The sequence below is a fragment of the Pocillopora verrucosa genome, chromosome 8 (assembly GCF_036669915.1).
Source record: "Pocillopora verrucosa isolate sample1 chromosome 8, ASM3666991v2, whole genome shotgun sequence".
Lineage (NCBI taxonomy): Eukaryota > Metazoa > Cnidaria > Anthozoa > Scleractinia > Pocilloporidae > Pocillopora > Pocillopora verrucosa.
The window spans coordinates 22904546-22917814 of NC_089319.1; the positions used below are offsets into that span (position 1 = coordinate 22904546).

A 13269-nucleotide genomic window follows, 5' to 3' on the forward strand; every position below is an offset into this window, starting at 1 on the left:
TCAAACGTGACAAAAACATAGGCAACTTTTTAGTCAGGAGTTCATTTCAAACCAATGACCAATCTGGAACTTTTAAATGCGCTCGCTCACGATTCAAAACTTGTCCTTTCATTCACAACGTAGAGAAAATATCGGGACCCAAAAGATCCATTGAGATCATTGATCACTTTACGTGTACCTCCGCCAATGTTATTTACTGCATAACTTGCACTTATTGCAATAAGTTATACATCGGCGAAACAGGAAGACGACTGGGTGACCGATTCCGAGAACACCTTCGCGATGTGGAAGGAAATGACAAGGACGCATCCAAACCAGTCGCTAGACACTTTAATCTTCCTAATCATTCTAAACAGCATATGGCAGTATGCGGCCTTTCCTTACATCTAGGCAGTTCAGAAAGCCGTAAAACACTGGAACAAAAATTTATTTTCCAAATCGGCACCCTTAATCCCCACGGAATCAACGAGCGCTTTTCATTCAACTAATTTATTCCTGTTTTCTCGTCACCATATTCCCACCAATGGCGTAGCTCCACTTTCTGCATATAAATCCACACACAACCCACAATTCCTCTAATCGCTCTGACGAAGGGCTAACGCTCGAAACGTCAGCCTTTTTTACCCTTATGGTGGCTAATTTACGTTTTCAACCCAGTTGTTAACACTAAATTACCTGCTATACTCTCCCACCGACGCAGCACCACAGTTTCTTTAGAAACTTACCCCTTTATTCAATAAAATTTGTCTTTGGACTTACATTTATGTCTCACTCGTGTTTTGTAGGATCATTTGTTGAAGACGTCACCATGACTAAAAGGGTGTATGAAGATGATAATATTTCGGACGAAATATTGAATTCTGTGTTCGATGAATTAGGAGAAGAAGAGCAACATGGTGGGAGTCTTTTTGAGTTTGAATTCCAAAAAAGTAGTTTCCCCCAACATTGGAAAAATACCGTGCATAATCAGAGATATCAATCGATGTTACATCAAAAGCGAAATCCTACACGTGGAGATAATTCGGTTCACTTTGATGTTGATGAAATCATGAATCCTTTGCTGTGCACGAGCTTTCTGTGTCACGAAACCTGGCTGCACAAAGATGAAAATAGAGACACCAAACAACATAACGAAAATGTGAGACTTCACGAATCCTAACAAGCACGAATGGCGCGTCAACTTCACCAAGAGGCCAGTGTCCCTCTAGGCCCATGTGGACACGATGCTCTGGAGTCTTTTCAAACGTTACTCGCCCCAATTGAAAGTCATGTCGACATTATACCCGTACATGGTGACCTATCATCACTTCGATTTAATTCACTAACGTTTGACACTAGAATGGAAGCCTTGTTAAACGTTCTATGAAAAGAAGTCGACCACCTCAGTCTTTTAAAAATAAAAACTGCACGTTCTTTATAATCAAACGCTGCTTATCAATGTGAATTAAGTTTAACGTTTATTCATTAATAACATGTCAATCATACCAATTAGCTACACGCGGGTAAACAAAAGATAAAATTAACAATGTAATTAAATCCTCCAGCAAAAATAACAAACAGCTAAATAAAGAATACATGGATAAAGCAAACAACGCGTAAGATGGAGAGGGGTGAAACTTCCTGTCCATGACAAACGTCTATGCTGTGGGATATGAAGTGAGAACCATTCCCGCATTTTCGAAATTGATGGTCTTTATCGTGAGCGGCTGACTGTCTATGTTACACGTGCAGTCACCAGGCTCTCCAAAGAAACATGCAGTATACAGAGCCATCTCAAATGCTGGGCTGGTTCCGATATAGAAACTGCTGCCAGCTTTGTTAAATCCCTTCCACGTAAATGCCACATTGATAAGCGGGGGCTGTGATAAGATAGTGAATGTTAGTCAGATTTGGCGTGGCTGGGGGGAGGGTTTAAGGGTATGCGGCCACCACACTCACCTTGTAAAGAGAGAGAAGAAGAGGTATTCATATGAGTACACATGAATGATGATCAAAATTTCCTCAAGGTGCCATCGCAGTTTCACACTTAAATTTATGTGAAGAAGAATCTTTGGGAAGTAGACCTGCTAATTTTCTATGATACTGTTTTAGAAATACTTGCCTCCTTCTTGTCAATCATAATAAAAAACTAATATCATTCTATATCACCTAGTGTCACCACTTATCATTTTGAAATCAGGATTAATTTAGGGTACTTGGAAAATCTTCTCTTTCAAGCATGTGAGGTCATTTTATATTTTTATACTTATCATATTGAAACGACTATACAATATAGTTTGCTTTTCTCCAACCAAGAATTTCCTTGTTTTTTCCCTTGTTATCCTCGATTTTAATGTTTCTGCTCGCCAGAAAATAATGTCTGAATCAAGCTTAAGGGTTACATCATGGAAACGAACCTTAGTTTACTTGAAAAAATATAAAAAATTGGAGGTGAGTAAAGTTCTGTCATCTATTCTTTATTATGAGAAAATCAGACGTTACCTTCTTGTTCAAATCAACGACATTCTTAACTGGAGGCATATAAGTCAGTCTTTGTGCTTGTTGTTCCAGATGGAATTGGTACCAGTTGTGAAGACCCTTGACAACTGTTGTTCCTTTCGCAAGACCAATCTCACCTGCCACATTTGAAAAAAAGTAAGATGGCTTAGATATCGATTCCCAGCTTCACTTTCTCCCTGTGAAAACAATATTTAACCAACGAGACTTGGTTTTACTAATCGAAACTGAGCTGATGTTTAGTATCTCTAGGAAGAAATATTATTTTGACCAAATGCCACAAGCAGTATTTGACTATGGTCTCTTACACTTTACAACAAATATTCATTGAACCTTATGAATTGACGGGTATAAGACGAACGCTGAAAAGTAACATCTTTTGAATAAATAAATGAAAAGGAGAGAGGGGAGGGTACTGAATCCATCCCGTCCTATCCCCAAGAAACTTGGCGATGGCAAACTAATACTTAAACAACAGCATGTGCACTTGATATTACAGTAGTCTTTCCTTGTTTTACCAACAAATGTGTGTTCAAATCCAGAGTAGGTCGGCACGTCTCCTCCTTTTGGGTACTTTGTGAACCACATGGTCTTCAGTATTGGCTTGAAAGCGTCTAAGTCCTAATAAAGCACGGAAATAATTGTTGTTCAGAGACAGGTTTTTTTGTCCTGTCACGAGCGTAGGACAAGGCCAGACCACAACACCGGGAGCTACGTCCTCCACTCTGTGCGATAAGTGCGCGGGTTCTTCAACGTCCCCTGCTAACCAGCACAGAGAAAATGCACGAGACGAGGCCCACCATTTATCGTCCTTATCCGAGTAGATTAGAATGTCTAGCCATTTGGGAATGTCATAGCAAAGGCAGCATATTCCTCTCAGTTAATTTAAGACCCTAGGTATTGGTCCGCTCTGAGGCTTAAACCAAAGACTTCCTGCATGGCAGTCCGGCCACACCACAACGCGGGCTACAACCAAGCAGGGTGTAAATTACACAGAGGTCAAGAAAATCTAATGCCATTCCGGTGCATTACCCACAATCGAATGAATTTTACCAAATTGATATAAGGAATGATTAGATAACTTACAACAGCAGTGGTTTTTCCGCTTGCTTTTAGGTACTGAAAGGCGAAATGCATAGGCCCGCCAGGGACAGCGATAGTGTTTATAAAGTCATCTTCTTCATTCACTTTATTCGCATCGCTCTTCTCTGGTTTGGTCTCGTCTGCAATGTAGTTGTCTAGAAGGGCTTTCCAAAGACATGAGGAAATTACTAGAGTGTATTGTAATATCGCTTTCTAAATATGATCACAAATGTTGACTTTAAATGCCTATAGATCTGAAATAGAGCTGATTATGCTTTTGGAAACTTGGCCAAGGCCAAAAGAATAGATTACTTCGCTGAGAAATCTTGGTTGAAAATTCAATCATGTCTTAAGAAAAAAGGTCGAAGATCTTTCGCAAGTTAGATAAAACGGAACTTCCTAACTTGGCTTGTCCAAGAACAAGGCTTCTGCTGTTTAAGACCAAGAGTAGTGATCTGCAGATTGGAGAGGGTCTCAAGCTACAAGAACGAATGTGTCGGACCAGAGACATCGTTCCCTATTTTAAATTTAAATTTCGGATTTTTTAGATCTCTCCAACTGTTCTTGGAGGTCCTAAAGGACCCAGAAATAACTATAATCCTCTATTGTGAATTTTCATGCAGCTTCGATTTGTTCTCCACATGAAAATTTAAAGAGCTTGCAGAGAACGCAATCTATCATTTCCCCCTGGGACACCAAAAACCTCCTGTCTAAAAGTAGTTTGGAAAGGATTACCACGGAAAAAAAAACTTTGTAAAAGACTAAGGCTGTAATATTAACCCTCTCTCAATGAGATACACCCTTGCACAGACTGTTATCAACCTCACCTTTGAACTTTGTGTATACAGGTTGACTTAGCTTGGTGATACCCGGTGGCGTAAGACTAAACAATTGCGTGGCAGTGGCTGAAGTGTCTACTGCCAGATCCGTCCCAACAACCATGTTATTGCCGGCCGCTGCCCACATATCTTGGCAAACTCCACCCAAATCACGACGAACTCTTACTCCACTTCGATGAGGAACATTAAACAGACAAACAAACAAAACAGGAAAAAAACAACAAAGACGTTCATTACATAATACTGCAAATTGCAGGGTATACTGAAGTATCTTCAAAACTTTGGTCAAAGTAAACTCAAAATTTTATCAGGAGTTTCCCTGTAATTTAAAATTGAAAGGAATGCTTCGATGGACATACATCCTCTTAAGGTCTAAGACAAAGTAAAAGTATGTAGTGTATAAGTATATCATTACATAAATTATCTTAACGGACGAGTTTCACTTTAATCAGAGTTTTTTAAAAAAATGTATCTCCCCTCTCTTACAAAGATACAAGTCGTTGCCGTGTAATGGCAATGAAAAAACTTATTTGGCCAGGAGGCAAAGCAGATACAAATTTCTCTTCTGATGCTTTCTTTGTCAACATCTTACTTTTCAGGTTTGATCAGCAAAGTTACTGACTGATGTGAAAACAGGGTTTTGCCTTCACAAATGAACGGACGGACGGGGACAACTCTTAAAAACTCTTCTGGGTAAAGGCTTTCCTTGGGGGCACTCGCTGGCTGCGGGAAGGTAACCGGAATCTATTACGGCTGCTGACTATCCTTGAGAGAATGACTAATAACAACAGGGTTGGCTCCAACGTAGATCTATTCTGCAAGCTCTACTACAATTTTGACCAGAACGGACCTGGCCAGGGCTGGTTCAACCCCGTTCTTCTTTCTCTTCTCTTCTCCTCTCTTCTCTTTTAAACTTTACAAAACAGTCCTATTTAAGCCTAACGTACATGGATAACGTAATGCCATGAATAATCTAAAGAATCATGTAATCTACTACACTATTGGCTAAGTAGGAATTTCGCCTTTTACAACATTAATTACTTTCAAAGAGTTCCGGTGGATAACAGTTACACAAAAGGACATGACAGGTGGCTGTTACAGTTTAACACTAATAACAACTGTTTACGGGTGACTGAAGGAGAACTGGTAGCGTTTACGCTTTGCTGAACTAAGCTTTCTACGTTGAATATTGATAACTCGATAACTAAAAATCCTATCGTTACACTGATCCGAATTATCCCAGGCCTGTTGTTAACAATCTCGTATTTAAATAAGATGCAAAATAAGACTCTGTTAAAAAACAGATGGATCGGCCATTGGGTCTCTGATAATTTACCATATATTTTCGTTCGTGTCTTTGTTCCGGAACACACATACCCATGCAGCAACAATCCTTGGCGTCTTTGTTATTCGTATACCTACAATAGTATTTTGGAGAGCGGGCGACAGCTAAATGTGGCCTACTCATTCACCTAAAGTTTACCAATTTATAAACCGATTACGTGATTTTTTATCTGGGGGGTTAAGAGATTTTCACTAGCACCTGCAAAAGTTCATCAATTTTTCCTTTTTAAGTCTTGAGTAGCACTGGTGGCAAATATCTACAAGTTTTGCCACATTTTTTTTTTTTTGATGAAAGAGGCCCTTCCCGCTTCGAAGAAATTCATCACAAAATCTTTTGGTTTTTAACCTTTTCAAAACAGCTCGGTAACGTTTGTACTAGACTAGTACTGGATTAGAATAAAGAACACAGTGAAAAGTTTTAACACGTTTTGATTCTTTAAAAAAATTCCAAACCAAAACGACCTCAGAACACATTAAATCAAAACATTAGAATTAAACGAAGATCAGTCTTCCTGAGGACATGACTTTTTGCTTACTAAAAAATAGTCAGCAGCTTATTTTTGATAAATTTCAAACCTCCTCCGATGCTTGACAGATACAATTAACATATGATATATATATGTTATTTGCCGGCTGGGAGGTCCGTATGGTGAAAAACTGTGACCGAGGTCTTGAAAATACTTTCAGCATTTTCAAGACCTCGGTCACAGTTTTCACCATACGGACCGACCAAATTCTGACGAAATTCGTGACGAAATTCTTTCCGAAAGAACCTGAATGACTTATGGCCGTAAATACGGCAAGATCTTCCATAAACTGAACAATTTTTGCGTGAGTAAATGGTAGTTAAAATAGAGGTGACGCAAATTTAAGAGAGATGCCTCAGCGAAATATTTTCATTTCCGTAACGATAAAGGTGATTTAAAAGGCTTCCAAACAAACTTTGAAACATTATTTTTACAAATATCTGTCACAATCTGACACCTGTCAATTAGAGAGCGTGCAAGAAAAAAAAAATCGTAGGAAAATTTGAAAACCAACAGAACTAGTTTGGCAAGGACTGTCACGACAATGTTTTCTTAAAAATCAGTTAATGATCTAACGGAAAGTATTATTTACTCTCATCGACCATTCATTCATGTACGAAGATTTACCTCTGTTCATTAAGTAAACGGCGAGGAAAGTAATTGTGAGTAAATTCAATTTTTTATTTTGAAGTTGTGGGAGTTTGCTCGTTTATTTGCTGTAATGGCGCGTTTAACTCTGATCTTTCCTTCAAAAAAACTAAATTCGAACGGCACACTCCAACGAGACACAAGGGAATTTAATGCAGCCTTTTCTCAATTCCTTCAATTTCTGTTGTGCAATTTAAGGTACAAATGTCCAAATTGAACGGAATTGGAAAGACTCACCAGGAGCGTATATTTGTTGTAGAACTTAAATTAAAACTTCGCTCGCTTTTTTTTTTTAACTATGAACAAATTGCTCGAGAAAATTCAGATATTAAATGAATGAAAGTTCCATCGTTCAGTTTAACTGTAACCAAATACCTCACTTTCAACTTTCTGGGTACTTTTTGTGAACGATTAAAATTAATTGCAGACGGTTTTTAGGCCGCTTGTCAACCAACGTAATGACACTATTGTTTAAACAAATTCATTCTGAAACCAATATTTTTCTGTCAACCAAAGTGATTTGATAGAGAGAAAAGGGAGGATTCATAAGTTATTTATCGGTTTGAGGTAGAGACCGACGTGTTTGCTTAAAAATACTGCCCAGCCGGAGAACGAGGTATATTTATGAAAAATGACAACGAAAGTTGGGATGTTCTCGGTGACTCACGAAAGCGCTACCGTGGCCCGTGGGCAGAGATAGGAAAATACTGACCGGGTAAAGAACCAATCAGATTGCAAGATTCGTTACCGTGCCCTCTAAAAAAACAATAAATATGGTTACCATCAGCTTAAGGCAAATAGACATGACTTTTTATCTTGTTACACTACGTTTGTGTCTTTGTACGTTGGAGAAACCCTAAGTCGCTGAGTTAACTCTGTATCATGTGATTCGGATGTTTTGGTAACAAGAAAGTGCTGAGAGAGATGAGTACAAGATAATAGCCTAAAATATAGACTGTTTTACAACAAACATAAGGAAATTTGTTACATACCGTGCTTGTATTGATGAAATATAAAACAACAACCAAATGGTTCGTGTTTTCACGGACATTTTCATCGAGACTCTTGCTGTCATCTAGTCGTCCTTTGTCAGCAGTGTGAACTTTAATTTATGGCACGGTTTAGCCACCGGCACGAAATCATCTGATTCTTAGGTAATCGATTTGCATGCCTTTTTCTGATTGGCTGAAAGGATTACAACATCTATAAAACATTTGCAATCGAAACAAAGATTTAACAGCATAAACTGGTTAGCCAGGTGCTAAAAGTACCTTTCACTGAATTATTACCGTGTTACCTCTACACTCGGTTAAATTACAAGTCCTTCCCTTACAGGTAAGGAAAGAACAGAATTCTTGATTAAGCAGGTTGAATATTATCAAACCTGCAAAATTCAACCCTCCGTCTCATGCTAATATTAAACGTTGTCAATATAAACTGTTAACTCTGTTTCTAGTTACGTTGGCCTTAGCAGGAAGTTGAAAGAAAATCCAGATGCACAAGACAGAAATTTTGAACATTTATAATTTATAGCTTGAATTTCATGGGCCATGAGTTATATCCTGTGGGATATAACTAATTAAACACATTAGGCAAGCAATGACATTATCGCCTGTAACCAAAGTCATGTCACCGATTTGTTTGTCACCTATATTGAGAAGGCGTTGAACCCTTTTGGAGTAGGTACATACGTTCCCGAACTTTCAACAGTGTTATTTCACTGTAAATACAACCTGACACGTAAACGTTCAATGTTCAACAGAAGTACCTAAGTGATGTCGCCGCTTAGTGAGTCATTAACAAGATTTTTGAAAAATACGTTTGGAACACAAATGGTGCAACATCCATTTTATCAGTATAGATAGATGTGCAACAGTTAGAAGAGTTATTTACATAGAAGACTTGGAATATATCTGCCCAAGACACTTGATTACTCCTGCCATAACAAAACTAGAACTGAACAAACTTTCCCAGCGGAGTAAAAAAATTGTTATATTGAGTTCAAAATAACCTTCCCCTTGTAATTCCCTAATGTTCGCAGCCAATAACATGGTAAAAAATTAACACTGTGAACGCTCCCTCCAACGCGCCGAGGAAGAGGTGGGTTATGGGAAGAGGCTGGACCGGAAGTGAAACGAAAGCTTTGGCGAATGCACTGAAATTACATGGGAATTCGGGGCGTTTGTTATTGATCAGTGGTTACTAGTGAGAAAAGTATTTTGTTGTGCCTACTATCAACGGGGTTGTTCTCATCCATGTAATGTTCCATACTTCTGAAACGTAGCATATATTTTAAAATGACGGGAAAAATTACTGATGTATGTCTTTTCAGAGCATACAATTGTTTTTAACTTATACCCCGTTCACACCAAAGCTTAAACATGTTTAAATCTTGTTTTACTAAACTGGTTTTATTAAACTACCTGTTCACACCGCGGGTGCGTGTAGCCAAACATGTTTAAAACCGTGTTTAATAAAACTACCTAAATGAGGTTGTTTAACTTTCGTGTTTAACTAAACACATTAAAGATGGCGGTTGCCAAAAAAACCCGCGGAAGGAATTAGGAAAACCAGGAAACGTTATTGTTACTACAGAAGTGGGGGGACGAAAATATACAAATGAAGTTAATATCTTGTACCAGAAAGAGGCCTATATGGCAAGAAATAAGTGATTTTATTCGAGCGGCAGGCTACGAAGACCGTGATGAAGATGCCTGCAAAACAAGAGTACACACATTAGTAAGTGCGTATCGCTCCTACAAAGACGAATGTGATAAGACCGGAAACGGGACTCCAAAGAGGAAGCCGGCGTTTTTCGACGAAGTCGATGAATTTCTCTCAAAAAAACCATGTACCAAACCGAAGGTTGTGGTAAATTCTTCAAAAATTATCATTGAGGCGGACAACGAAGAAGAAGACAATGAAAAAATTAAGAACGATGAACCAAACGAAGAGTTGCCTTCCTTCAGGGGCGGCACCAGCGTCGGCAGCAGCAACAAAACAGCCGGCAAATTTCCTCAACCAAACAAGGGTGAATGTTTGACAGGTGAGCTTTGAAAGCTTTCGCTGATTGGAGGGTCAAACAATAAGCCAAGAAAATATTTCAATATCGGCGCCTACGTTGTCTGTAATCTCTAACAAAATTTCTTGATAATTTTACTTCCAAGATGAGTGGAGTTGAACAAAAATATTGAGATAAGTATTGGCTCAAACTTTAACTTCTGCCTTTAAAGATTTCTTGTATTCCTTCACAGAAAGAACAACAGATGCTGGCAAGCCATTTTTCAAACCCGCTACGAAGAAGCGGAAGGTGTCAACGACGGATGCCTTAACACAAATTGACAAGGCGTTCGAGGCATTTGTTTCCTATCAACAAGCTGCTGATAGGAGTTTTCTTGCCGCAAAGGAGGCTTGTGAAAGACGAGAAGAAGAAAGGGAGGAGAGAAGAAGGAAGGAAGACCAGGATTTTCTGCTGAAATTGGCGCAGGTACTTCGAAAATAAAAAGTACGTGTCTTCAACAATTTAATTTGCGATCGTACCTGCGACAGTTTCAGTTGGTTTAGTTTTCGGCTTTATTTATGCTGTAAGTTGAACGATGTTTCACGAAATCTAATGGCCGATTCCCAGTCGTTGGAGAAGGTGCAAGAAAAAAAAGAAAACTATATTGAACTTACCGATTAGATCATTGATGTTGACATGCTCTGGTTAACTTTTCTTTACTTGAACTAATTGTCTTCTATAGTTGTCTTCAATTGAATATGCTTTTTTTTTTTCTTTGAGAAAATAAAAATCGTTTTTTTCCTTTAAGTGTTATTTTCAATTTTCCGGCAGAGCCTAGTTGTTCAGAGGCCGATTAACACTAACCCAGGGTTAAATTTTGATTCAGCTTCTTCATTTCTTTATTCAGGAGTCTTTTTTGGGATAATTTTCCCTATTCCTTTTAGACCATCTAATCATCAAATTGTAGACAAAAAAAAAAAAGAAAATGGATTCCTTTTTAAATTTTCATATTTGAAATCAAATTTCACACTAACCCTGGGTTAAGTTAAGCCACCTTTGAACGGCCTGGCCCAGAGTATTTAAAAAATGCTCCAGAAAATTAATGAAATAAATGAATATTTTTGTGCACAGTGGTTAGGATCTTTTGGAAAAATTGATTTAATATTTGAAATAAAGTTTTGATCCACCTTTAAAATGATGAAATTTGTTTCTGAGGTTCCATCAGTTGTTCAGAGAGAGGGGGTCATATGAATGATGTATTTTTAAGTTTCCTTGATAAATTTACAACAGAGAGCTCTGTGTGTTTGTTTGCTTAATTACTCTTTCTTGTAAGGGACTAACCAAAAAATTGTGGTGTATAATTACACAGTCACTTGCAATGGAACAAGAGCAAAAAGTTAGTGAATTAAATTAGTTTTGCTGACATTAATGCCAGCTGAGGCCATGTCACTGAGTGAGTAGATCTCCTTGCTATTCGAACTGAACACTTCGATCGAAAAGCTGAGATTGTCCCCCTCCTTCTTTATGCCTACATCTAATACTCAGAGAGGAAGATGCAAGTCTTGCACTCAAATTAGTATTTTATGTGAACATGTAGTATGCATGGCTAAATTGGCATATGTCACACCATGGGTTTCAAACTACTCCCTAATTTTTTAGCATAATTTCAGTGCTAATATGTTTATTTCACATGTGAAATGGCAAACTTGCAATGACTGCATCTTTAATTGTTCTCAGATGGTGTCCAGGTTTTGAAATGTTCAAAAAAAATGTGGGGGTTTCAAAGAATACCACAGACAATCAAAGTTTGCCATCAGTAATTTTAATTTACACAATTGACAATTTACTTTTCAAATCTCATTTATACAACTGTAATTACAAATGGAACACTGCTTGACCCTCTTAGAGGAGTGTCCTTCAAAAGACCTTGACTCTCCCATTATTTATGAAACTATTTGCACTGTATACAATAAAGCTTAAAGGGAGAAATTATTCATATAAACGACTTTTTTGAGCTAGAGATGCAAACTCTTTGATGGATTATTTGCCTGTGAGAGATGCTTATGTTGAACACTCATGTTCAAGTGATGCATGTGACAATGAATATTTATATTAAGACTCTTTTAATTGCATCTCTTATTGCAACAGCATTTGTGCTCTGCCTTTGGTTTGGATCACCTGGAAAAACTCCAGCATGAATGTGAATATCATTGAGCCATTGGTCATCAAAAGACTAGTTTCGCATCTCACAATAATTATGTAAAACACAACACGCTGCGATGACATTGCAGGCATTTTCAACTTTTAAGTCCAGTCTCTTCCCAATGCTTCTGAACCTTCCCTTCAATCGACCAAAGGCATTTTCAACAACTACTCTAGTCGTGCTGTGTTTTATGTTTGTGAAAACAGGGTTTTGCCTTCACAAATGAACGGACGGACGGGGACAACTCTTAAAAACTCTTTCTGGGTAAAGGCTTTCCTTGGGGGCACTCGCTGGCTGCGGGAAGGTAACCGGAATCTATTACGGCTGCTGACTATCCTTGAGAGAATGACTAACAACAACAGGGTTGGCTCCAACGTAGATTTATTCTGCAAGCTCTACTACAATTTTGACCAGAACGGACCTGGCCAGGGCTGGTTCGACCCTGCTCTTCTTTCTCTTCTCTTCTCCTCTCTTCTCCTCTCTTCTCTCTCCTCTTTTCTCCTCTCTTCTCCTCCTTCTCTTCCCTTAAGCTTTACAGAACAGTCCTATTTAAGCCTAACGTACATGGATAACGTAATGCCATGAATAATCTAAAGGAATCATGTAATCTACTATACTATTGGCTAAGCAGGAATTTCGCCTTTTACAACACTAATTACTTTTAAAGAGTTCCGGTGGATAACAGTTACACAAAAGGACATGACAGGTGGCTGTTACAGTTCAACACTAATAACAACTGTTTACGGGTGACTGAAGGAGAACTGGTAGTGTTTACGCTTTGCTGAACTAAGCTTTCTACGTTGAATACTGTATTTTTTAAGCGCAAGCATGAAAGAACTCGATAACTAAAAATCCTATCGTTACATGTTGAAACTGCGTTCCTCCGGGGTCAGATTTCCACAATCAATATATGGTTTCATCAGCCAATTGCTGAGAGCATAAGCTGAGTCACCTAATATCAGGGGAGGAACTTGTACACCAGATATCATCACCGACATGTCGAGCGGAAGAAAAGCTCTGGCACAACACAAGGCAAACAATGAAGAGTTCTTGAAGACACGTGCGTCGTGTACTTTACCCGGCCATCCAACACATATATCAAGAAATAGATAATTACAATCTACTAGC

At 38.4% G+C, this 13269-nt stretch overlaps 2 protein-coding genes across 3 annotated transcripts; one reads left to right on the forward strand and one right to left on the reverse strand.

Annotated features, from left to right (window-relative positions):
- Positions 1–1501: 1501 nt before the first annotated feature.
- LOC131792526 (endoribonuclease endu-1-like) lies at positions 1502–8041 on the reverse strand. 2 transcript variants are annotated; one of them, XM_059109914.1, is made up of 6 exons: positions 7930–8041; positions 4407–4588; positions 3583–3743; positions 3015–3117; positions 2482–2615; positions 1502–1859 (listed from the first exon to the last, which is right to left on the reverse strand). In XM_059109914.1, exons 1-6 carry the CDS (start codon positions 8010–8012, stop codon positions 1638–1640), a joined length of 885 nt encoding a protein of 294 aa, XP_058965897.1. In that variant the 5' UTR covers positions 8013–8041; the 3' UTR covers positions 1502–1637. The 2 variants fall into 2 exon arrangements, with proteins under 2 accessions (XP_058965897.1, XP_066027482.1); XM_066171385.1 differs by lacking the exon at positions 7930–8041 and adding an exon at positions 5796–5901.
- A 1193-nt stretch (positions 8042–9234) lies between these two features.
- LOC131792443 (uncharacterized) lies at positions 9235–10439 on the forward strand. Its single transcript, XM_059109808.1, has 3 exons — positions 9235–9255; positions 9512–9968; positions 10171–10439. Exons 1-3 carry the CDS (start codon positions 9235–9237, stop codon positions 10437–10439), a joined length of 747 nt encoding a protein of 248 aa, XP_058965791.1.
- The last annotated feature ends 2830 nt before the right edge of the window (positions 10440–13269 follow it).

What these genes read in the sequence shown, in the direction of transcription:
- LOC131792526 (XM_059109914.1), bottom strand. Translation starts at nt 8,012, where the DNA reads ATGACAGCAAGAGTCTCGATGAAAATGTCCGTGAAAACACGAACCATT. An exon ending in ATTTCATCAATACAAGCACG is followed by an intron (nt 4,589 to 7,929) that starts GTATGTAACAAA and finishes TCCTCATCGAAG; the next exon opens with TGGAGTAAGAGTTCGTCGTG. An exon ending in ATTTGAACACACATTTGTTG is followed by an intron (nt 2,616 to 3,014) that starts GTAAAACAAGGA and finishes CAAATGTGGCAG; the next exon opens with GTGAGATTGGTCTTGCGAAA.
- LOC131792443 (XM_059109808.1), top strand. Translation starts at nt 9,235, where the DNA reads ATGACGGGAAAAATTACTGAT. An exon ending in TGACGGGAAAAATTACTGAT is followed by an intron (nt 9,256 to 9,511) that starts GTATGTCTTTTC and finishes TAGGAAAACCAG; the next exon opens with GAAACGTTATTGTTACTACA. An exon ending in ATTTCCTCAACCAAACAAGG is followed by an intron (nt 9,969 to 10,170) that starts GTGAATGTTTGA and finishes CTGCCTTTAAAG; the next exon opens with ATTTCTTGTATTCCTTCACA.